This window comes from Scyliorhinus canicula, chromosome 22 (genome assembly GCF_902713615.1).
Source record: "Scyliorhinus canicula chromosome 22, sScyCan1.1, whole genome shotgun sequence".
Classification (NCBI taxonomy): Eukaryota; Metazoa; Chordata; class Chondrichthyes; order Carcharhiniformes; family Scyliorhinidae; genus Scyliorhinus; species Scyliorhinus canicula.
Window position 1 is genome coordinate 19,474,582 of NC_052167.1, and position 26,487 is coordinate 19,501,068.

The following is a 26,487-nucleotide window of genomic DNA, read 5'->3' on the forward strand; positions in this document are numbered from 1 at the left end:
TCCAAGAGTGGGGGTGTCAATTACACGGGGTCACAGTTTCAAGGTGAGAGGGGGAAAGTTGAAGGGAGATGTGCGTGGAAAGTTTTTTACGCAGAGGGTGGTGGGTGCCTGGAACGCTTTGCCAGCGGAGGTGGTAGAGGCGGGCACGATAGCACCATTTAAGATGCATCTAGACAGATATATGAATGGGCGGGGAACAGAGGGAAGTAGATCCTTGGAAAATAGGCGAAAGGTTTAGATAAAGGATCTGGATTTGCGCAGGATGGGAGGGCTGAAGGGCCTGTTCCTGTGCTGTAATTTTCTTTGTTCTTTGTTCTTTGCTTTGGCTCTAAGAGTTGGAGGCTGTTGGTTACAAAATTGGCCTCCCTGCTTCTGAGGGTCCTGGCAATCATATCATTGTGCCCCTTCAATTCTGCAATTGGCTGCCTGCCCCTCCCACATTATTTGACTCTATAAATGTGCATGCGTACACCTCACTGATCTCACGATTGTCTCAATAAGCTGTTTCTACTAATAGGCAATTCATACCTGATTCTATCTCAATGTCTGCTATGCTTGTTACTGGGAAAGTCGCATTTCATCCGGCCTTTTGACTGCTGGTTACTGCTGTCACTAGGCAGATTTCTACCAGTTGCTCGGCAGATTGCATCCTATTAAGTCTTGTTAGATTCGTGTTTCTGCTGTTAGTAGTAGGCAAATCCATGACACGGCCCCTCTTTCTGAAAAGTAAAAAATATGAATTCTTAATTTGAATGAACTTCTCTCAACCCTTTTTGTGGTTCTATCTTACATCATAAAGTTCAAGAGCATGCATTAACATAGAAGATACCTCAGAAAATTTACACCCATTGTTCCCAAAAGTCAGGATAAAGTGTCTGCAATTATAATTTCTCTCCTGGCACATGAAAATTTGCAATAGCAAACATCATCAGAATAACTCATCCTCAGGGGCTGCACGGTGGCGCAGTGGGTTACCACTGCGGCCTCACGGCACTGAGGTCCCAGGTTCGATCCCGGCTCTGGGTCACTGTCCGTGTGGAGTTTGCACATTCTCCCCCCCTTTCGCCCCCACAACCCAAAAGATGTGCTGGCTAGGTGGATTGGCAACGCTAAATTGCCCCTTCATTGGAAAAATATTAACTGGGTATTCTAAATTATTAAAGAAAAAAGAATAACTCGTCCTCATACTCTCTCATTCCCATTTAGCTTGCTAAAGATGGTATCAGATAACCTAACCACACTGGCCTCACTCTGGGTTTGCAACTCCTCCCTCTTTTGTCTTAGTTTATGAACACACAACCTGGAAATACTCCAGGGTGGTCTTGTTGTAATTTCTCCGTGGCAGGATTCTCTTATCGGCTGGGCCCGTAAGTATCACCACCGTCTGCTATATCAGTCCCAAGAATGAATTGAATGACTGCTATGGGCAAAGTTTCCAGCACACCTACCACTGCTTTCCCCCATTTTTACTAACGGAACTTATTTCGCTTCATTTTGATTGCTTCTGACCAGAGCCTTTTCTTTTAATATCCATTCTAGACAACAAATATCTTTTATCCCACAACATTAGGGATTGACTTGCAGCAATATCCCGCAAGATTTTAGTATCTTTTCCCATTAGGACCAAGCTGACAACCTTCTGCCAGCTTGGAGCCGAGGAAGCAACTCTTCTGTCCAGACAGACCTGGCCCCTCCCATTAGCCACAGCAGTTGCACTCAAAGCATACGGCATTCTTTTGTCCCTTGTTACAGGAGGTACCTTGATTTGGTCAGCCAAGCTCAAACTTACAACATTACAGCAAACCGGTAAAATGGCTTTTAATATCTATTAGCAAAATGCTTCCCCTTGAAATAAAATCACGGATAACCTCATTTTTAATCACACTATAAAATATGACAATTTTAAATATTCACCACACTATTCAATGCATCACAAGCTGGTGTCCCATAACATTCAGGAGTGACTCGCGCCTGTATCGCAAAATATATTTTTTTTCTTTTTCTTTTAAATTTAGGGTATCCAATTCATTTTTTCCAATTAAGGGGCAATTTAACGAGGCCAATCCACCTACCCTGCACATCTTTAGGTTGTGGGGGGGGGGGGGGGGGCAAAACCCACGCAAACACGGGGAGAATGTGCAAACTCCACACGGACAGTGACCCAGAGCCGGGATCGAACCTGGGACCTCGGCGCCGTGAGGCAGAAGTGCTACTCACTGTGCCACCGTGCTGCCCTATCTCGAAAGATTTTAATATTGTTTCCCATTCTATCCGGTCCACGTGGAAGTACTTCACCATGACACACCAAATCGTTAAACATATCGCCACCTGCTGTTCACAAGTTGTGCATATGGTTCCCTTTCTATTATTTGCTCCTTTACTCTGAATGCAATTCCTACCTGCTTCTCCAGTTCTCCAACCTCTGATTTCATATTTCCCGTTTTAAGATTTGTGACCCCAACCGGCTTTCCATCGGGGCTGGTTTAACTCACCGGGCTAAATCGCTGGCTTTTAAAGCAGACCAAGGCAGGCCAGCAGCACGGTTCGATTCCCATACCAGCCCCCCCGGACAGGCGCCGGAATGTGGCGACTAGGGGCTTTTCACAGTAACTTCATTGAAGCCTACTCGTGACAATAAGCGATTTTTATTTCATTCCATATACTTGCCGGAGTACTGACTTGGTATGGCCCAGTGTACTGTAATGAAACCATCTAACCATTTTCATATCTCTCACCCCCCCCCCCCCCCCCCCCCCCCCACCCCCCGGACACACACACACACCTTTTGAGGTGAATCCTCCTTGGAGTTTCCAACAACACCCTTTCTTGCTGCTCTGGCCTCTCTCGCACCTTCCCAATGTCTAGCTTTCTCCAATTTAAAAGTGGGCCTAAAGAAAACCTTTGGTCCATGACCCAACTCATAGTCATCCGTAAACTCTGCAGCTTGCCTGGCATTTCTAATGCTTTGTTCCTCATCGTTCTAATCATCGTAGGCAATGAATCTTCAGATTCCTCCAACAGAATTATCATTCTAAGGCTGCGAGGTGTAATCTGACTTCCAGGCTGCTGAATGTAAAACTAGCATCCCTGTTTCTGACGATCCTGGCAATTATGCAAATATTCTCCTTTGATTTTCCATTATGCATTATTGCCTGTCTGCCTGTCTCACATTCCTTGGCTCTAGATATTAACATGTGTGCTTAGGACTGAGTTTAGGAGGAACTTCTTCACCCAAAGGGTTGTGAATCTATGGAATTCCTTACCCAGTGAAGCAGTTGAGGCTCCTTCATTAAATGTTTTTAAGGTAAAGATATATAGTTTTTTGAAGAATAAAGGGATTAAGGGTTATGGTGTTCGGGCCGGAAAGTGGAGCTGAGTCCACAAAAGATCAGCCATGATCTCATTGAATGGTGGAGCAGGCTCGAGGGACCAGATGGCCTACTCCTGCTCCTAGTTCTTATGTTCTTATGTGCACCTTATTAATTTCCAAATCGTCTAGGTAAGCTGTTTCTATTAATAAGCGATTTCACTTCACACCTAAACCTATCTCGATGTCTGCTCATCTCTTTTTTTAATATAAATTGAGAATACCCAATTCTTTTTTTCCCCCAATTAATGGGGCAAGTTGATGTGGCCAATCCACCTACCCAGCACATCTTTGGGTTGTAGGGATGAGACCCACGCAGATACGGGTAGAAAGTGCAATTTCTTCACGGACAGTGATCGGGGATGGGATCAAACCTGGGCCTTCGGCGCGTGAGGCAGCAGTGCTAACCACTGCACCGCCATGCCGCCCGATGTCTGCTCATCTCTTTACTGGGAAAGTCGCATCTCATCTGGATGCTGGTCACTAGGCAGATTTACACCTGTTGCTGGGCAGATTGTATCCTATTGTGCCTTATTCGATTCAAGTTACTGCTGTTCATAGGCATGTTCGTGACAGGGTTTTAACTGATGACAGTCGACATGGCAACATTGCAGAAACACTCCCTAACAGCACAGCTGTGCCGACCGTTAACTCAGGATCAATTTCGCTGCATGTGGCCTAGGTTAGTGCTATACTTTAAGCCTGTGAGCAATCATTCCCTGCAAGCTTCATAATTAAAGAAATTTCAACCATCCCAACACTAATGGAGTGATTGTAGAGTGAACGCTGATATTAACAGTTCAAGGAGAGAGAGATTTGAGAGTAAGTCAGCAGGAGGATTACTGAAGTTAACAGCATCAGCGAGGTGTGGGCCGAAAAAACAACGGGGGAAGCTGAGGGATGGGAGGGATCTGCTAAGAACAAGAACAAAGAGCAAAAAAAATTACAGCACAGGAACAGGCCCTTTGGCCCTCCCAGCCTGCGCCGATCCAGATCCTTTATCTAAACCTGTCACCTATTTTCCAAGGATCTACTTCCTTCTGTTCCCCGCCCGTTCATATATCTGTCTAGATGCATCTTAAATGATGCTATAGTGCCCACCTCTACCACCTCCGCTGGCAAAGCGTTCCAGGCACCCACCACCCTCTGCGCAAAAAAACTTTCCACGCACATCTCCCTTAAACTTTCCCCCTCTCCCCTTGAAATCGTGACCCCTTGTAATTGACACCCCCACTCTTGGAAAAAGCTTGTTGATATCCACCCTGTCCATACCTCTCATAATTTTGCAGACCTCAATCAGGTCCGCCCCTCAACCTCCGTCTTTCCAACGAAAACAATCCTAATCTACTCAACCTTTCTTCGTAGCTAGCACCTTCCATACCAGGCAACATCCTGGTGAACCTCCTCTGCACCCTCTCTAAAGCATCCACATCCTTCTGGTGATGTGGCGACCAGAAATGCACGCAGTATTCCAAATGTGGCCTAACCAAAGTCCGATACAACTGTAACATGACCTAACGACTCTTGTACTCAATACCCCGTCTGATTAAGGCAAGCATGCTGTATTCCTTCTTGACCACTCTTATCGACCTGCGTTGCCACCTTCAGGGTACAATGGACCTGAACTCCCAGATCTCTCTGTACATTAATTTTCCCCAGGACTCTTCCATTGACCACATAGTCCACTCTTGAATTAGATCTTCCAAAATGCATCACCTCGCATTTGCCTGGATTGAGCTCCAAGAAGGTGGATGACAGGTGCTCAGCCATTGAAAAAATATTGGATTGTTAAGCCTTTCCCCAAACTATTCTTGTTCTTTCCCACAAAGAATCCTTTTAAGTAATTAGTCATGTTTCCAATTTTCTAACTGGATGGTGCTGCAGAACTGTTAACACAATTTAGAATCACGGTCGGAATCTAAGTAATAATCTTTACCACTGGTTGGGAGGAAATTGATGATTAATGTGCAATGAGTAATTTTCTATGTTGTGGCTGAATCAGTCTGACTTTGATGTGTTGAAAACTCATGGTGCAGCTGAAAGCGGTTCCCCTGGGGAACCACGTCCGGTATTCTGTTGGGAGGGAGTGCGTTCATATTGCGAACACATGCTAGCCTTTCGAGAAGACTGGGGTCCTGTAATTCAACAGAAAAGTCAATCGATCTAAAACGGAAAGTTTTGTGGGAAGAAAAATTGTCACATCATTTACTCGCACTCAGAACAAGTCAGCTCGGGGCTGTTGGAGGAATTCGGTTTCTAAAAACAAAGTGCTTTCCATTCCAGAAATGGCTATTTTCTTTTGATTTACTTCCTTTGTGGGCAGGCGTTTCAGCCGTGCAGTTGGGCAGCACGGTAGCACAGTGGTTAGCATAGTTGCTTCACAGCTCCAGGGTCCCAGTTTCGATTCCCGGTTTGGGTGACTGTCTGTGCGGAGTCTGCACGTCTCCCCGTGTCTGCGTGGGTTTCCTCTGGGTGCTCTGATTTCCTCCCACAGTCTAAAGATGTGCAGGTTAGGTGGATTGACCATGTTAAATTGCCCTTGGTGTCCAAAAAGTTTAAGTGGGGTTACAGGGTCATGGGTGTGGGCTTAAGTGGGGTGCTAATTTCAAGGGCTGGTGCAGACTCGATGGGCCGAATGGCCTGCTTCTGCACTGTAAATGCTATGGTACAATGAAATCATTTTCTTCTTCTCCAACCACTTCACGCTCCTTTAGCCACATGAGCCCAACTCACTCCCCAAGTTTCCTAAACATTTCCTGGGTCAACTCTCATTCTGCTCTCATTACTTTCTATTCCAGTCCTCCAAGTCGCACCTGTCACATAACCTCCACAGAACCAGGATTAGGTTCATCGCAAAAGGGGGACTCGCTGTATATATTGGGAGGATAAGTACCCAAATGATATTATCCAGGATATAAAAGCTGAAAATCCTCAGCAGTCCTGGCAGAGAAAAAAGAATTTCAGACTGATGATCTCCCCAGGTTACCGGGTAACACAATAGTTCGGTAATCAAGAAGTCAACTCCTATTAGCCCACACTAATTGTAAAATCCCTCCAAAATACAGAGACAAAGGAGGCCATTGGACCTTACAAAAATTATACAATTACCTGTCGAGATATTTTCATGGATACTGGCCAATAAGGATGTCCCATGGAACATCTCAAATAGTTTTAATTCCTAAACAGATGACTAGAGGTTTCAATTCGAGAACCAGCCCAATTGCATCAATGTTGATGAGCTCACGTCGTGACCATAAGAGTTGCCCTAATTAAGAGTCACCGCTAACTCAATGAGTCCAAAGATGTGCAGGTTAGGTGGATTGGCCATGCTAAAATTAGTGTCCAAACTAATGCAGGTTAGGTGGAGCTGTGGGGATAGGGCGGGGGTGTGGTCCTAGGCACGGTGCTCTTTCAGAGGGTCAGTGCAGACTCGATGGGTCAAATGGCCATCTTCTGCAATGTAACGAGTCTATGGACTGGAGAAAGGGGTGTGCTCTTCATATGTCCAACAAAGCAGAGTCATCATCTGGTGTTGGACAAAATACGTGTAGGGTTGCTTTTTAAGTGCCTACATTAGAACTATTTACCTCAAAAAAAAAAGTAATAATCTTTTATTGTCGCAAATGTGAAGTTACATGAAAAGCCACATTCCAGTGCCTGTTCGGGTAAGCTGGTGCGGGAATTGAACCTGCGCTGCTGGCCTTGTTCTGCATGATAAACCAGCTGTCTAGCCCTCTGAGCTAAACAAAGTTTCCATGATATGCAACTGACCTTTGACCTTGAACTTCTCTGGACTTGACATTCAAAGAAACAGGCCGTGCCAACTAGAGATAACTGCTGGACATTGCTTTGATTATTAGAAAACAGTCCATCATACCACAAGCCAGCATTCCACTGTTCAGCCACCCATCTGTTGAATCTCCCGTTTGAGAGTATCACGTGGAGCAACAGGGCCAATAGCACAAGCAGGCAATCGCATTGAATTCAGTGACTGCACTATGCAGCTGCTTATTCATGACCCAGATTTATCTCCGCACTTTCCCCGTGCTGCTTCCCAGTGGCAAGAGATTCGGTTTCACCTGTTCGCCAAGGCTTCTCCTGCCCTCTCCGACCAACTCGGTGTGACCTTGTTGTGAGGGGGAGCGAGGAGGGTCAAGAAAACCTTGGGGGCGGGGGGGCTGAGGTAACGTGTCTCTGTGCTTCGTGTCTTTGCTTTCTTAGCCTCCGCAATAACGAATTGTCCGTCGGTACAAAACTAACCAAACAGCCCCTTATCCCTGTAATCACGCGATGGCCTTTAGTCTACACCAGATGAAGAATCGTATGTAGCATGGCCTGCTCTGATTGGCCACATTCTGTGCAGCGCATGTTTGTGAGCTCTCTCATTCTCTAATGTTTGCTGGCACCATGGAAGCCGATGTCAGTGAGATATTTATAGTAGGTTATGGATAGACCTGTAGCACTGGCCCCCATCCAACTAGAAAGAGGTGTGGGCGAGATTGGCATTGAATGAGAAAATGGGGAGACGCTGTAATTAGACTAAAGTGACAGAAAGTGCAAATGTTTGTTAGCTGTCCAATGTTACCTGTACACCCGGATGTGGACAGACACGTTTTATTGAGCCTGTGGAGCTCTCCGAGTATTCTCTTTATTGCTCCGTCGAAAGGGAGAACTCTCCTCCAGCCAACCCTCTGAAACACGAGTGCTGCCGTCTGATCAGCAGGCATCAGGTTTCAGGACTGGGAGCTGTGGTGATCACAAGTTAACTAGATGCAATACAACTGAGCAAACACTAGAGGGAGAACTATAAATACACCGGGACAGGATGTACAATTTTCTTTAACGATGTACAGAAAATATGTAAAGAGAAAAAGGGGGATGTGGTGATCACAAGTTAACTAGATGCAATACAACTGAGCAAACACTAGAGGGAGCACGGGAGAGCCATATAAGTACACCGGGACAGGAAGTGAGGACACACTTCACGGAAGGCAGAACTGGTAGCAGGACAGACACACCAGCTAGTAGCATTTGAGGTAGCCGTAGGTAAAGCTCTGAAGAGAGAACGAATTCACAATAAAGCATCTTCTCCACATTTGAGACTACGAGCTTTATTAAGACACGAGGAACAACACAGGAGCTTGTATATTTTGACGGGAGTTAATGGAGCCGCTCAGAAGTTGGCGTTGTTGCGCGTAAATGCTGAGATGTTTGTTGTTGGGCGCACAGCCGCAAAGGAGGCCAGGGAGCAGGTCACCGCTCCCTTCATCTCTGAGAGACCAGGTGTCAGCACTAGATATCATTTGGTCTTCGCAACCCCAAGAGCAAATAACAACGAGCGTCCCGAACCGTGATTAAATGTATTCCTGGAGGCTTCATCAAATGGCTTGTCCCCACTCTCCAGCCATTGGGCGTCCAACACAGCCGTCTTTGGAACACATGGCCCTACTGGGGCTGGTTTAGCACACTGGGCTAAATCGCTGGCTTTTAAAGCAGACCAAGGCAGGCCAGCAGCATGGTTCGATTCCCGTACCAGCCTCCCCGAACAGGCGCCGGATTGTGGCGACTAGGGGCTTTTCACAGTAACTTCATTCAAGCCTACTCGTGACAATGAGCGATTTTCATTTCATTTCATTTTCTAACCAATTGGAAGGCAAAAAGACCCACTAGCCAATTGGATGATGTTGGACTGTCAACCCAAACAACCTTTTATTGCCCCCATTTGCAGTGTTTGTATATCGAGCAATGTTAAAGAAAATGTCAAAAGAAAAACAATCTTTTGAATGTCCCGGTGAAGTTTCTCCAGAATTGCAGAGACCTGTGTCCTGGAGATTAATCCTAGGCTGCTGGCCAATCCTGGAGGGTGGGAGACCCTAATAATAAGCAGTGACCATCATCAGCCCTGCCCTGTATGTTCTACCCTGCTTCCAGTCAGCTCCCTAACTGGCTGCTATTCTGATTGGACTATACTCCGTATGGTCAGTGACATTAAAGCCATCCCTGGACTTTCCCATCTACTTTCTAGTCAGATCAGGATCCAATACAAGCTCTCCTCATCCCTAATGACTAGACCAATCGAATGATGATTGGGAGGCAGGTGAGTGGTGAATGCATAGACCGAGGATGCCCAGACGGCAGAGGGAACCTTGTCCATCTCCTTGCCCTTTTTTTATTGCTCTAAAATAATTCAACCCCAGTCTAGAGGTTAAATAGACTCCCCATTTTCCAGCATTGGGGTTCCCCCTTTTAACATTAAGTGCTTTTATCTCCTGGTAGATGAGGGGCTGGATTCTCCGTTGGCGGGATCCTCCGTTTTGCCGGCAGCCCACTCCCGCCTGCCGATTTCCCGACAGCATGGGGTTGCACCCATGGGCCGGCTGCCGTGACGGAGAATTCCGCTGCCCAAAGAATGGGCGCAGCGGGATGGAACATCCCGCCCGAGGTGTCTGTCATGTTATCGTCACTTCTTGTAAAGGAATACAACAGAATCGTGACAACTCAAATTGTTGATTCTCCTTTTTTTTGTGTTCTAGGGGGTGCTGGGGACCGGGATCGGGATCGGATGGCTGTCAATCATGAAGCATTCCTACTTATGGCAAACTCCCAGAATGACATGGAGGATTGGGTGAAGGCCATTAGACGAGTGATATGGGCTCCATTTGGTGGAGGTACTCCAATATATCTGGATTATGTACCAATATTAAACTCAACTTTCTGTACTCCGCTTAACTTAGGACCCATTTTAACAGGGGCTCCAATTACCATCGAGCCAGGAGGTCAGCTCTGGGCAACAGATTCTTCAAAGTTACCATGGCAGCCACTTTGTAAATATCTGACATGGGGACAGTTCCATGTCGTGGAACCCATTCATCTGTGGTTCCGACACACGTGGCCCAAAGATTGGGCAAAGTTCCCTACTTAAAAGGCATCATTTGTTGAAGGATATCTGTGGCCCAAAAATAATTCTCAGGATTGGGACCATTTAAAAATGGGCAACTTCAGAACTTATTCACTCGTGAGCTAAATGAATGACACAGGATTAGAGAGGTTTCTCTGATGTGTTATTCCAGCCACGGTGACTGTATTCAAATGGCATTAATCACCTCTATCATATTACGCACTATGAATTCAGTGAGAACGAGCATCACCGTCGCTTATTTTGTTTTTTGTAAGTAGTAATTGAATGCAGTTATTTTCAGCACAATGGGTAGAGCAGTACCTAAGCGATCCAGGGCTCATGTCTCATCATAGATCGTAGAATTTACAGTGCAGAAGGAGGCCATTCGGCCCATCGAGTCTGCACCGACTCTTTGAAAGAGCACCCTACCCAAGGTCAACACCTCCACCCTGTCCCCATAACCCAGTAACCCCACCCAACACGAAGGGCAATTTTGGACACTAACGGCAATTTAGCATGGCCAATCCACCTAACCTGCACATCTTTGGACTGTGGGAGGAAACCGGAGCACCCGGAGGAAACCCACGCACACACGGGGAGAATGTGCAGACTCCGCACAGACAGTGACCCAAGCCGGAATCAAACCTGGGACCCTGGAGCTGTGAAGCAATTGTGCTATCCACAATGCTACCGTGCTGCTCATCTGGAATGCATAAACATTTCCAGTTGTCTCTTTTGAGAGTGCGTAACACACTGGGCTCAAAGTTCACTGGCCTGTAGGCTGTTGCATTTACCATAGGTTGAGATTAAGCCAGTTTTTTTCCCAACCTTGGTGTTAGATTTGACCTTTTCGGTGAGCTTCCCTCCCATATACCTGCACCACCGCGAAGGCTGCTCATTCCCATCTGGTCAACATCACCTGATTTTGCCCCAAACTCAGCTCATTTCCTGCTGAAACCCTCATTCATTGCCTTCATCACCACCTAGACTTGATGATTCCAATGCACTGCAGGCTGACTGCACGCACCCTACCCTCCGTTAAACGTAAAGGTCATCCCAAGTTCAATTGCCGGGTCTTGACTTGGTCAAGCCCCCATTCACCTTTAACCTCTGTACACGCTGACCTACGCCAACTCTTGCTGTCGAGCAATGTTTTGATCTTGCAATTCTCATTCCTGTTCTCAAATCCCTCCCGGGTGGCCTCACCCGCTCCCTGTCTCTGTCATCCACGCCAGCTCCACAACCCTCTTGAGATATCGCCACTCATCGGAATCCGTCCTTTGAACATCCCCGATTTCAGTCGCTCCATCACTCCCGGCTGCATCTTCTTGTTATCCAGGTCCTGAGCTTTAGAATTCCCTCCCCACACCTCTCCGTCTCTCTCACACTTCTTTCCTTTGAGATGTTCCTTGAAGCCGACCTCCTTGACCAAGATTGGGCTATCTAATCGAGTATCTTCTTATGCGGCTCAGTGGTATATTTTGTTTTGCTCCTGTGAAGTGCTTTGGGATGTTTTATTACATTAGAGGTGTGATGTAAATGCAGGTTGTTTTTATTGTAGATTGCACGTTGCAATTCTGTATTTCATACTATCTTAGAAGGCTGGGTTTCTAAAGATAAATTGAAGCTGTGCTAGTCACTGATTGCTCTGATGTGAATGTAAAGCTCTTTACCTATTTCCTTATCACTTGAACAACTGTTTTCATGTCAAAACATGTCTTAAGAACTGAACATCATAATCATTTCATTACTGTAAGGTGCTGCAATGATGAAAAAATGAAATGAAAATCGCTTATTGTCACAAGTAGGCTTCAAATTAAGTTAATGTGAAAAGCCCCTAGTCGCCACATTCCGGCGCCTGTTCGGGGAGGCTGGTACAGGAATTGAACCATGCTGGCCTGCCTTGGTCTGCTTTCAAATCCAGCAATTTAGCCCAGTGCTAAACTATGTTCTATGTTCATAGAAATCAAATGCATGTGTTCGTGGACGTTTTCTTCAAAGTCTGTATTATTGGGTCTGTATCGCTTAATGCTTCCACGTCCTATGGTTTTTACGTACTTTTTTTATTCATTCAAGGGATGTAGGCTTTGCTGTCTAGGCCTGCATTTATTGCCCAAACCTAACTGCTCTTGAGAAGGTGGTGGTGAACTGCCTTCTTCAACCGCCGCAGTCCCTGTACTGTAGGTACAACTGGCGTGCTGTTAGGGAGGGAGTTCCAAGATTTTGACCCAGCGACAGTGAAGGAAGGGCGGAATGTTTCCAAGTCAGGATAGTGAGTGGCTTGGAGGGGAACCTCCAGGTGAAGGCCTTCCCGTGTGTCTGCTGCCCTCGTCCTTCTCGATGGTAGTGATTGTGGGTTTGGAAGGTGCTGTCTAAGGAGCCTCGGTGAGTTACTGCAATGCATCTTGTAGATGGGTCACACGGCTGTCACTGTTCATCGGTGGTGAAGGGGGTGAATGTTTCTGCGAGGGGGAGCAATCAAGCGGGGCTGCTTTGTCCTGGGTGGTGTCGAGCTTCTTGAGTGTTGTTGGAGCTGCACTCACCCAGGCAAGTGGAGAGGATTCCATTACACTCCTGACTTGTGCATTGTGGCCAGGTTTTGGGGAGTTAGGAATGTTCAATGCTAACGGGCCATGAGCCATTCTCCAGTAAGAATTGTGTGGACGTTGCCTCAGGGTTTTCAACCTTTGTTCCCTGTCCTGAGAGATCATAGATTAGTCCACTTCCCTTTTATTGGTGAAACCTGGGTCCATATCCAATCAGCACTGACTTATGAACATTTCGTAATGTTAGTCAAAACTGGGATTGACTTCTTGAATTGCGGAAACCTGGGGCACTCGGAAAATAAGTCCATTAGTCGATTCATTGAGCCACTATATCGTTTTGTTGGCTCTTGTATTTTGTTGAATCGATAACATTAAGAGCTGCTATGATTAATAAAATGGTGGCACGGCCGGATCAGGTGAATTGTTTACGTCTGTTCCCAGTTCGTTCGTCCCCTTCAATCAAGATTGGACCCAAATCCAGGTTGCCCAATTGAAAGGGTCGTGCACCAACTCACAGCTCACCCTCAATATGTGAAGCCAGGAATTCAAGTCATTATTGTACGTCTGCAGTGTGATTTAACCAGGAAAAAGCTATGTCTGGCTTTGGGTGTGTTTGGCGGGTGTTTCTCAGCGGCTGCGATGCCAACTTTGCCATTTTTGGCGGCCTCGGGGAGTTTCTCTTCACCAGGGGGCAGTTATGGTCATTCCCTGCTGGCAAGCCCAGCAGGAAAGGTTCCTTGCAGATCGGAGCATCATTTTGTCTGTCTGCCCCGATCTTCTGCCCACCCTCCCAAACTCGTGGAGGAACTGGGAACACCCCCCCCCCCAACCTTCCACCTGGTAAGGCCCGCACCCCCCCCCCCCCCCCCCCCTCCCCCCCCCCCCCCCCACACCCCCCCCGGGCCCAAGCCCTTGGCAGTGCCAACCTGGCACCTGGACACCTTTTCACTGCCATCCCCAGCACCCTGGTAGTGCCCCCAGGCACCATGGCACTGCCAGGTTGACACTGCCAGGGCACTCAGTTGGCACTGTCATTGTGCCAGGCTGGCAGTGGCAAGGTGCCCAGCAACACGAGGGAGTTCCATTCCAGGGTGCCACTCAGCCCTGTCCCCGAACACCCGAGGGTCTCTAATGGCCTGGGAGACCCCCAGGTACCATTACGGCTGGTCCACGTTTGTGGAAACCAACACTGCCCTTGGCGAGGTCTCCCAGGCGTGGTGGTTAGGTCTCGGGCACTGGGAAAATCCTGTGAACTCATATTTAAATGAGTGTGTGGTAATCTGCCTGTAAGCAATATCATAGATGGATGCTGTGCGACCTCCAAGCAGTAGGTGGCGGTGCAGACACACTATGCGGTCTCCAGACCGTGGCCATGTGACCAGGATCTCCCATATAAATGGAGACATATCTAACCATCACCAGCTGGTTGTAGGAGATGGTAGTAAGACAGTTGTACAAAACTCTGGTGCGGCCGCATTTGGCAGTTGTACAAAACTCTGGTGCGGCCGCATTTGGAGTATTGCGTGCAGTTCTGGTCGCTACATTATAGGAAGGATGTGGAAGCATTGGAAAGGGTACAGAGGAGATTTACAAGGATGTTGCCTGGTATGGAGGGAAGACCATATGAGGAAAGGCTGAAGGACTTGAGGCTATTTTCGTTAGAGAGAAGAAGGTTAAGAGGTGACTTAATTGAGGCATACAAGATGATCAGAGGATTAGATAGGGTGGACAGTGAGAGCCTTTTTCCTCGGATGGTGATATCCAGCACGAGGGGACATAGCTTTAAATTGAGGGGAGATAGATATAGGACAGATGTCAGAGGTAGGTTCTTTACTCAGAGAGTAGTAAGGGCGTGGAATGCCCTGCCTGCAACAGTAGTGGACTCGCCAACACTAAACGCATTCAAATGGTCATTGGATAGGCAAATGGACGATAAGGGAATAGTGTAGAGGGACTTTAGAGGGGTTTCACAGGACGGCGCAACATCGTGGGCCGAAGGGCCTGTACTGCGCTGTAATGTTCTATGTACAGATGAACAGTCCTGCTAGGTGTAGTTCCAGAGGAGTACAAAGGAACTCCATGATAACTTGCTCTGTAACAGATCGCTATCTTACCACGTGTGATTCAATAGAATCTGGTTTGGACGAGTCAAGGTGTTTGGTGGAGTCCTTTGCAAGAAATAGAAGGTCAAACACAACAAAGCCTTAATGGTTCATTTAAATATGTAGATCTGGATCACACCCAGTGAGGCGAGATCCTAATCGCAATGTTTCCCATTGTTCTGTTAAATCTCGCGAGGCATTTGAGCGTCGCAAATGCCTCTCGCGAGATTCAGAGGCCAAATCGGGCGAGACGGGGCCGTTATATTGTGCCGCTGTTCTCTCTACTTTGTTCTTGACATTCCATGGAGCTTATTCAATTCCTGAGACTCGGGGGGAGCTTTGATTCCCAATGACGTTTGTGAGACCATTGCTTCGTTAAAATGACAACACAATGGAGAGACAACATTTACAAAACAAATACGTACCTCTGTATCACACCATTTAGCAATATTGCAACTGCAGAGCCCTGCATTAAAGTTGACGAATAATGAGACTAATGACTTGTCATTGATAATTATACAAGCGAACACTCGATGTAAAAAAACATTATTGTCTTCAATAATGTGGGACTAAGAAAGCAGGAAGATGCCAATGTGTATTAGACACATTGATGTGAGATAGCTTAATGGCATCAGGTCAGTGGCCATTAGTCTAGCTCTCCATCTGTGCACTTATTTAATTGTATTTAATTCTCGGGGCTTGTTTAGCACAGTGGGCTGAACAGCTGGCTTGTAATGCGGAAGAAGGCAGCAGCGCGGGTTCAATTCCCGTCCCGGCCTCCCCGAACAGGCGCCGGAATGTGGCGACTAGCGGCTTTTCACAGTAACTTCGTTGAAGCCTACTCATGACAATAAGCGATTATTATTATTATTATTATTATTAACATGCAAACTGCAGCTGCTGATTACACTTCTGTTCAGAATGATTCAGAGCGTGAGGCACTTGCAAGAGGTTGGAAAGTGTCCCAAAACTACGACATCAAGAAAAATGAGTCTGCGCAAAAATATCCAGTCAGCAAAATACCAGCAGGGGTGGAATCTTTTTGTGTGTGTGTGTCGTTTCTCCAAAGCAGCTTCCGATTCTGGATATGGGCGTTTGCCAATGGTCAGGAAATACTCCTCGAGACCATCAGTGTAAAACGTGCTTGGCTCGCCTGCACAAGTGAGCAGAAAATAGCAACCCTCACCAGCTCACGTCCACTGCCACTGTTTTGTCGCCAGGTCATCTTAACGTCTAGGGGAAGAGAGCATTGGAACATAGCACCGCTATTCAACAAGCACGGCTTTCGGGACTTGTGGGAGGAAACCGGAGCACCCGGAGGAAACCCACGCAGACACGGGGAGAACGTGCAGACTCCGCTCAGACAGTGACCCAAGCCGGGAATCGAACCCGGGACCCTTGCGCTGTGGAGCAACAGTGCTAACCACTGTGCTACCGTGCCTCCCTGTCTAAAAATCTGTCCCTTTCGGGGGTGCTGCCTATGGTGCTGAGGACCCAGGTTCGGTCCCGGTCCCGGGTCACTGTCTGTGTGGAGTTTGCACATTCTCCCCGTGTTTGCGTGGGTTTCACCCCCACAACCCAAAGATGTGCAGGCTAGGGGGATTGGCCACGCTAAATTGCCCTTTCATTGGAAAAAAGAAATCTAAATTTATTTTTAAAAAATAGAAATCTATCGATTTCGGATAATTGAGCCTCCACAGCCCTCTGCGGTCGAGAATTCCAAAGATTCGCCACCCTTTGAATGAAGAAATTGCTCCTCCATCTCAGTCCAAAATGGCCTGAAACCCTTATTCTGAGGCTGTGTCCCTTGTGAGCTTCAGTGAGATCTCCTGTTGATCTAGATGGATGATCATCTTCCCCTCTGGAGGCTGTATGTCATCTCTCTATCACATCACTGTCTCCTGAAACCGTGTTTTATTACAGTCGGGCCTCATTCTTTTCAACGCTACTGAGTGACAGGAAAGACAAAGAAGAAATAAGACTTAGATGGGTTGGCAGGACAGTCAGTGAAAGTGTAAAGCTGTTACCAACTCAGCCCACAACTCGAAGGTATTTGACTGTAAACATAATCTATCACTATCGTTTTCAAAAATGCTTTTAAAGTAACAATGAGGGGATTGCTATGTTCATTGCCTTGTTGGATAACACTGAGCAGGTTAGTTTTTGCTGCAAATCCAGTCTCGTAAATGCATGCAACCAGCAATAATGTCCTTTTGAAATCCACCCTCCATTTTATTAGCATGCCTCGGTTTTCTAACAGACAATTTAACTCAACTGGTAACTCTGGACATAGCGTAACGATCACTTGCTATCGGTCTGTGCATCTGTGCAGGTAAGTAATCCCTGATGCGAGCTCTCACCGGGGAGGGAACAATCATTGTTTTTGCACATTTTTTTAATTGTTCAGATATTTTTTTAATAATCTTTATTGTCACATTAACACTGCAATGAAGTTACTGTGGAAAAACCCCTGGTCACCACACTCCGGCGCCTGTTCGGGTACACGGAGGGAGAATTCAGAATGTCCAATTCACCTAACGAGCACGTCTTTCGGGACTTGTGGGAGGAAACCGGAGCACCCGGAGGAAACCCACGCAAAGACGAGAGTTAGATGCAATAGAGGCTTTATTACACTAAGAGTTGTGACCTACTACAGCAGCTGGCGAAGTGGCTGTTGTACTAGGAGCACACATATTTATACTCCGCCTACTGGGCGGAGCCAGCAGGCAGGGAACTACCCCCCGTACCTGTAGTACAGGGCTTTACCACAAAACACCTACACCGACATCCTCTATATACAATATATACATCAGTGGTGACTACCACAGGTACACAAGAGGGAGAATTCAGAATGTCCAATTCACCTAACAAGCACGTCTTTCAGGACTTATCGGAGGAAACCGGAGCACCCGGAGAAACCAACGCAGACACAGTGAGAACGTGAAGACTCTGCACAGACAGTGACCCAAGCTGGGAATTGAGCCCGGGTCCCTGGTGCTGTGGAGCAACAGTGCTAACCACTGTGCTACCATGTCACCCACAGATGATAGAATATTAAAGAGGAAATGTTTGAGGTTACATATTTTCAATGATGAAATAGCTGAGTTCGTCCCGTAAAGAAAAAAGAGCAATACAGCACAGGAACAGGCCCTTCGGCCCTCCAAGCCTGTACTGGTCACGATACCACCCTTAGCCAAAACCTTAGAGAACAAAGAACAATGCAAAGGGGTGGTGCATTCAGCAAGAGCAACACATGTTTGGAAAAAAAAAATCATTTTTTTGGAGGACGGACCAATTTCCTCAAAATGTTGGCCCAGCCAAGGAATTGTGCCATCTATTGAGTGGTCAACGTGTGGTACGGTGGCTGATGCCAGAACTCATAATTTGGAGGCAATGAGTTTCAATGCCAGTCTGGCAGCTGGGGGAACCTCTGGAATATAATGCTGGGTCGGAATTCCGTGGCCATTCGGAATCTGTGTTCCCACTGGCAGCGGACGCCCAGCCATGGTTTTCCCGGTGTTGTGAGTCGGCTTCAGTGGGAAATCCCATTGACAAGCGGCAGGAGTATAGAATCCCCCCCACCCCTCCCAAGGGGAGGAAATCTGCCATCCTTATCTGGCCTGGTCTACATGACGCTCCAGATACACAGCAGTGTGGTTGACCCTTTGCTACACTTTGGGGCAGCACGGTAGCATGGTGGTTAGCATAAATGCTTCACAGCTCCAGGGTCCCAGGTTCGATTCCCGGCTGGGTCACTATCTGTGTGGAGTCTGCACGTCCTCCCCCTGTGTGCGTGGGTTTCCTCCGGGTGCTCCGGTTTTCTCCCACAGTCCAAAGATGTGCGGGTTAGGTGGATTGGCCATGCTAAATTGCCCGTAGTGTCCTAATAAAAGTAAGGTGGTGGGGGGGGGGGGGGGGGGGGGGGGGGGGGGTTGTTGGGTTACGGGTATAGGGTGGATACGTGGGTTGAGTAGGGTGATCATGGCTCGGCACAACATTGAGGGCCGAAGGGCCTGTTCTGTGCTGTACTGTTCTATGTTCTATGTACACTCCGAAATGGCCTAGCCAGCCACTCGGTTGTAACAAAGCGTAACAGAAAAGGAGACACTGTGGGTTGCGCCCACAACACGGCCCATCACCACCTTCTCGAGGACCATTACGAATGGACCATAAATCTCGGCCCCTGCCTGCGAGGCTCACATCCCGAGAAGGAATATATAAACACAAAGCTGCCAGCAGGGTAAATTTGCTGACCCCTCTTTCGTAAGGAGACACCCCTTTGAAGTGTCCGATCCTTGGACTGGTCAGGTTACTCTATAAATAAAGTGCACTAATAACGGTGGCAAGGAAATTATCGCAGAAAGATTTCCTGTCGAGGAGAGAAACAGAAGCTTCCTCCGGGGAGCTGCTCTCTCACCTCTTCATGCTTCCAGCTGCTTTATATAGTCAGGTGGACTGTATGTACTCTAGCTTGACCAAAGCAACAGGGAATCTCTAGACAAGGGGCCCATCAGACCACAAGCACAGTCATTTGGTCCTTTAGCTATTCCCCACCCCTCTGCTGCCACTTCCGTGGGAATCTTTAGTCCCACGATTGTTGGGATAGCTGCTAGCATTGTTCACCATACAAATTTATGCAGAAATCCTTCCTTTGAAACGCAGCAATTGCGACAGGAACACCGAGATGGAAGTGAAATCCTGCGAACGCTGAAATAAAAACACAGAGAATGCGTGGAAAACACTCAACAGCTGTATAGAACCTTAGTTAGGCTGCCTAGTGTTTAATTCGGGTCTACCAGAAGGATGTGGAGGCTTTAGAGAGATTTACCAGGATGTTGCCTGGTATGGAGGGCATTAGCTATGAGAAGAGGCTAGATAAACTCGGGTTGTTCTCACTGGAACGACGGAGGTTGAGAGACGACCTGATAGAAGTCTACAAAATAATGAGGGGCGTGGACAGAGTGGATAGTCAGAGGCTTTTTCCCAGGGTAGAGGGATATATTACTAGGGAACATCGGTTTAAAGTGCGAGGGACAAGGTCCAGAGGAGATATGAGAGGGAAGTTTTTTATAGAGGGTAGTGAGCGCCTGGAACTCGCTGCCGGAGGAGGTGGTGGAAGCAGGGACGATGGTGACGTTTAAGAGGCCTCTTGACAAATACATGAATAGGATGGGAATAGAGGGATACGAACCCTGGGAGTGTAGAAGCTTTTAGGTTAGACGGGCAGCAAGGCCGGCGAAGGCTTGGAGGGCCGAAGGGCCTGTGCCTGTGCTGTACTTTTCTTTATTCTTTGTTCAGGTTAGGCAGCATCTGCAGAGAGAAAGAGCAAAATGAGGAATTAGTTTTTTGTTACTTACGTTCAGAACAATGGTAACAAAGGAAACTCAAAAAGGATCAACACATCTGAGTCTCAGATTATAAATTCTCTTTAAGGTGAGTATGTCGATCAGAGGTGGCCTGTGTGGCCCTGACTCTGCTTTCCAAAGTCTGGGTGATGTACCATCAATTGGATACGAGTCGAGATGAAGATCCAAACATTAGGCTTTAATCGACTAGTTGTGTACCCGGCAGTCGACTTACAGAGAAAGGCCGACTGCCGGGCCCTACGGGTTCTTATACCCCGCCTCATAGGCGGGACTACTTGCCTCCCGACCAATCGGTGAGCAGTCACATGACTAGTCTCAACCAACCAGCCGAGAGGCACATGACCGGCCTGAGCCAATGGGCAGCGAGTGTTCTGCACCAATGGCAGGTAGGTACCGTAAACCTCCTAGTCATATCACTACACTGGGCCTATACAAACAAGTTTCCCAATGATACCTTAATCCTCAGCTGAATTCATATCCACCTCCTTGTACCACTGCCGACCGTGAACCTCCACTGGATTGGCCAACGATGGTCCTTGGCAAAGTACTGCCGTGTCTGCTGTTGCTTTTTTAAAAGATTCCTTTCCGGGATGTTGTCTTTGCTGGCAAGACCAATATTTATTGCCCTTCAGGAGTGCCATGTCAGCCAGACCAGGAAAGGATAGCAGCTGTAAAGGACGTTAATGAAGCAGATAGGTTTTTACAATTGATAATGGTTTCATTTGACTTTGAATTCCACACTTTTGAAGAAATCGAACCTGGGCCCCCAGAGCATTTCCCTGGGTAACGGGATTACCAGTCCAGTGACAGTGCCACCATGCCACCACATCCCCCTCTGGCTGTTTCAAGCCCTTTGACTCTTTGTCAGAACGTTACCTCAATGCTTTCAGAACCTTTGGCTTTCTTTTTTAAGTCCTTCCACAACCCTGTTCTTCCTTTTGCCACTTCCTCCCTGTCCCCAGCTCCGAATCTGACACCCAGCGTCTCTCCCCAGCTTCAAAATCCTTCTCGCAAACTAACTTTTGCTTCTCCTTCGCTCTTCTCCTTCCTCGATCTCGGATCTGATCAGCACTTTCTGAAACGTGTCAGGACGCATTGAGTGGGTTAAAGGCTCTACATAAGAGCAAGTTATTGATCCGAAGAGCCATTAAATCTGGTATGTGGGTTACTCACTCGGGTCGATGTTTATGGCCTCCAGACACGGGCGTCTGGTTAATGTATCAATGTGACTTAATTGTATTTCACTCTAAGTAAAGCTGAGTACATTACAAGTGTGCCTACTGAACTGGACCAGCCATATAAATACTGCGGCTACAAGAGTAGGTCAGAAGGCTGGCTATTCTGCAGCAGGTATCTCACTTCCTGACTGCCCAAAGGCTGTCCTCTATCGCCAGGCACAGGTCTGGAATACGTCCTGCATTAATGCAGCTCCCAACAGCACTCCAGAAGCTCAACAGCAACCAGGACAAAGCAGCCCGCTTGATCATCACCCCAACCGCCACGGTTAAACATGCACTCCCTGTACAATGGCAGGCGTACAAATGGCAGCCAATCTACACCATATACAAACTGCATTGCTGCATCTTGTCTGGCCTCCTGCGATGACATCTTCCAGACTGTGGTGAATGTAACTCCGTAATTCACACTATTGTATATACATGAGACCATGCATTTGTATGCGCAGTTGCGCTGTCCGACCACTAAGGGGAGTAGCGCTGTGAATGCTTAGGAGTTTGTACAGGGCTCCACCCTTGGCTCCGCCCACGACTCCTCCCCCTGGACTGCTGTATAAATACCAATGCTCAGAGCCAGTCGTTCAGCTCATCGAGGGTTCAACGCGGAACAGGCTGGCTCTGTTGTAAGTAGATTAAAACCACTGTTCATATCTTAAAGCACGTGTCTAGTGAATTGATGGTTCCATGACAGACCTGCAACCTCGGCCAACTGAAAGCACAAAGACAGCCAATGCATGGGACCAAGCAGCGCCTGCAAGTTCCTCTCCAGGCCACACGCCACCCTGACTTGCAAATACATCCCCGTTCCTTCATTTTTCACTCGATCGAAATGCTGGAACTGCCTCCCTCACAGCACCGTGGGTGTACCTACACCTCAGGGACTGCAGTGGTTCAAGAAGGCAGCTCACCACCAACTTCGGAAGGACAACCAGGGATGGGCAACAAATGTTGACCTAGCGAGAGACATTCAAACTCAATGCAAGAATAAAATAAAACAAGATTTAATAATAATAACCTTTTATTGTGACAAGTATGAAGTTAATGTGAAAAGCCCCTAGTCTCCACATTCCGGCGCCTGTTCGGGTAAGCTGGTACGGGAATTGAACCCACGCTGCTGGACTTGTTCACAAACCAGCTGTCTAGACCACTGAGCTAAAAAGTACATGGAGTACCATAAGATTACTGTGCCCAGGGTTGGAGTATTAAGCAGGAAAAAACAAAACTCGGGAGTACAGTAGTGTAAAATATTATAAATAATTTATTCCTTAAAATCCTTGGTGCAAAAAAAACCTATAGAAACAAATCGTGCATAGAGAGCATTGCAGCCAAGGAATTAATTTACTAATTACAAATTTAAAATGCGGAGGTCAATTTTAATTGCATTATATGACCTTTGACCTTGCTCCCGGCATATCAATAGAGACTTTGACTTATTATGTGCTTGTCTTTTCTATCCTGCCTTTTTCTTTTGCTCCAATGTCTTTGGCCAATGTTTACATATGCAGCTCCCTGTACCTTGGCAAATCACTCCGCTAATCTTGGTATTTATAGTAATAAATTTAAGAGTACCCAATTCTTTTTCCAATTAAGCGGCAATTTAGCGTGGCCAATCCACGACCCTGCACATATTTTTTGGGTTGTGGGGGTGAAACCCACGCAAATACGGGGAGAATGTGCAAACTCCACACGGTCAGTGACCCGGAGCCGGGATCGAACCCGGGTCCTCGGCACCGTGAGGCAGCAGTGCTAACCCCTGTGCCACCCCTTAATCGTGGTATTTAGAAGGCGTTTCCACAATGCCCCCAAAGTAATGAACGAAACAGCCTTTTATTGGTCGTTCTACCCATTAAAAGTGTCCCATGCCTCAACAGGGCCCTTCTCCCAGGACAGCACCTCAACATCAGGCCTCAATTCCATACCCTTGGACAATCAAAGGGATTTATTGAAGAAAAGGTGAACAAGAAAATAAGTAAGAAATACACGCCGCTAATATATTTATATCCAAATCCCTCCCATCCTGCTGCACGACAGGAAAACCATCACATATTGCAATTAGATTGTGAACCTTCCAGCCCTTCCACATTACAATGCAGGAATTTGAAAGATGTGTTCAGCATTAACTGACTGTCGTACTTGTATGACTCACCACATCCCCGGGCTATATTCCTTCTGCTGATTTCGTTCCTCACGCTTTACCGAGCATTTTTCAAAATTTGGTTGCAATGGGTTGAACTGAGAATTGCTTGCGGAGGGGGTGGGGGAGTGGAGGAACTGCCACTGTCTTTTTGCCCACAAACTTTCTTTCCCCCATAACTCCTACCGGCAAGTGGTTGGATCGAAGGGACCTATTCCTTGTTTGTCATTGGTACATCAGGTGACTAATGCGTAACAGCACGTTATTCCGTTTGGAGGCCATCTCCATCAATTCGGCAGCACGGTAGCATAGTGCATAGCACAATTGCTTCACAGCTCCAGGGTCCCAGGTTCGATTCCGGCTTGGGTCACTGTCTGTGCGGAGTCTGCACATCCTCCCCGTGTGTGCGTGGGTTTCCTCCGGGTGCTCCGGTTTCCTCCCACAGTCCAAAGATGTGCAGGTTAGGTGGATTGGCCATGATAAATTGCCCTTAGTGTCCAAAATTGCCCTTAGTGTTGGGTGGGGTTACTGGGTTATGGGGATGGGGTGGAGGTGTTGACCTTGGGTAGGGTGCTCTTTCCAAGAGCCTCGATGGGCCGAATGGCCTCCTTCTGCACTGTAAATTCTATGAAATTCAGATTGGCGTCCAACTGTAAATACGCCCAGTCGGGGCTGCTGTACGATCATCATTCTGCCCAAGATAACGGGCCGATTATTTTGGAATGGGATGGGAAGAAATTTCTTCACTCAAAGGGCTGTGAAATGTTGGAATTCTCTATCGAAGGAAAATCTCCATCATTGAATATATTGAAGGCTTCGACAGGAATCAAAGGATATGGGGAGCAGGCTGGAAATTGGTATTGAAGCTCAAGATCAGCCATGGTCTTATTGAATGGTGGAGCAGGCTCGATGGGCCGAATGGTCCACTGGTCTTGTATCTTGTGTCCAAAACTGACATCCTCCTGCAGACCAGAGGGGGAAACGGGTGGGATCTAACACTCAGATCAGGGAGGGAGCAGGGAAGTGATCCCAGGGCAATATGATGGGTCAGAGTGTTTTTTTTTGGGGGGGGGGGACGCATGTGTGCCTAGATGCAGCACTTGACTTGTTATGTGCAATTAAGGGGCAATTTAGCATGGCTACACATCTTTATGGGTTTGTGGGGGTGAGACCCACGCAGACACGGGGAGAATGTGCAAACTCCACACTGATAGTGACCCGGGGCCGGGATCGAACCCGGGTCCTTGGCGCCGTGAGGCAGCAGTGCTAACCACTGCGCCACCGTGCCACTCCATCTCACCACATAGTTCTGATAATTCTAGTTTGTCTTGGGTCTTGTTTCAAAGAAGTGAGTTTTTCCCATGGGAAAATTGTTTTTGCAATCTTTTTCCAGAGATGGAGATTTGAGTGCAAGGCAGTGTTGTTATACTAACATGATAGAGCCTGTTTATCCAATAACGGTAATGCTGAGATTGCAAAACTGCTGAATAATTGATATCGACAGCTTGAGAGTGAAGAGCGGGTTGAGGCTAACCTCCGATCTGAGAAGCGTTTAAATGCTTTCTCGCGACTGACGAGCTGCGCAAAGGAAATTCCTCCAAGCACCAATGTAACGACGACTGCCGGTACAACTATGATCATTTTCCACGGCATTTTAAGTTGTGCGCGAACTGATTGGTGTAATTGTCAATGCGGGCTGGAGGAGAGGTGGGGTCGGCAGGGGAGGGGGCAGGGGAGGGGTTGGGGGGGGGGCATTAATCTTGGGATTTGATCGTCTTCCCATTCCTGGCACAGATGGGATCATTTCCAGCAGGCGGGATTGGACTGGTTTACGTTGGGTTTGGGAGGACGAAGAAATCGGACGCGCGTCCACTCTGCTGCAGTTAAGCCAATTGACACTGCTGCCTTAAAGAGGTCATGCACGATGCACAAGAGTGTCATTATAAAATGGAAATTGACTGAGTGACTCCTCCCGCGATCTTGCCTGATGTTTATGGTATCTGTCCTGGAGTAGGTTTAAAGGAAAATGTCAAGGAGCAATAATAAAAACAGAGGATTCTGCTGAGGAACTTCCTCCATGTTTTATTTTTAGCAATGACAAATTTCCCAGGAGCTGTGCGACCAAGACAGTGCCTTTTTATTTATTCCTTTCTAGGACATAGGTGTCACTGACAAGGCCCAGCATTTGTTGCGCATCCCTAATTACCCTTGAATTGAGTGCCTTGCTCGGCCATTTCAGAGGGCAGTTGAGAGTCAAGCCTGCATGGGTCCTCGCTACGCTTGACTTTTTATGGGGTATGTGGAACATTCCTTGTTCCAGGTCTACCCGGGTCCCTTCCCACAAGTCCTTTACCCTTGCATTGAGGTCTGTTTTGAACAACGAACAAAGAAAAGTACAGCACAGGAACAGGCCCTTAGGCCCTCCAAGCCTGCACCAACCATGCTGCCTGTCTAAACTAAAATCCTCTACACTTCCAGGGTCCATATCCCTCTATTCCCAACCTGTTCATGTATTTTGCTGCCGCTTCATGCTCTTGTCCGGACTTGGAAAAATTCATCAACAGTAATTTGCTTTCATTTAGCATTGTAGACGTGTAGTGTAATCTTTACTTAACTAATTCTTTCGTAGTATGTTCAAATCTAATTCATTGTAGTGTGTTAAACACTGCCGGCAGTTCTTTGTTCACTCTACAACCTTCACCATATGAAAAAACAAAGATTACAACACCACTGACTGTCACTCTGGGCACTGTTGAATCTGTCTGAATTTAATTTAGTAAAACCCCACTTATAAACAAAGCTAGCAAATACAGAGTTACTTGCCAGTCTCTGGCTAGTA

The 26,487-nt window shown here is 47.2% G+C and overlaps 1 protein-coding gene across 4 annotated transcripts in view; it reads left to right on the forward strand.

Moving 5' to 3' along the window:
- LOC119956135 (rho GTPase-activating protein 22-like) overlaps nt 1–26,487 on the forward strand; it is a 325,941-nt gene that overhangs the window by 247,083 nt on the left and 52,371 nt on the right. For 3 of the 4 annotated variants that reach the window (XM_038783034.1, XM_038783035.1, XM_038783038.1), the window contains one exon: nt 9,901–10,035. The exons of the other annotated variant lie outside the window; for it this stretch is intronic. In XM_038783034.1, coding sequence (XP_038638962.1) covers nt 9,901–10,035 — 135 coding nt within the window. The remainder of the gene's footprint in view (nt 1–9,900; nt 10,036–26,487) is intronic. 4 annotated transcript variants of the gene reach the window in all.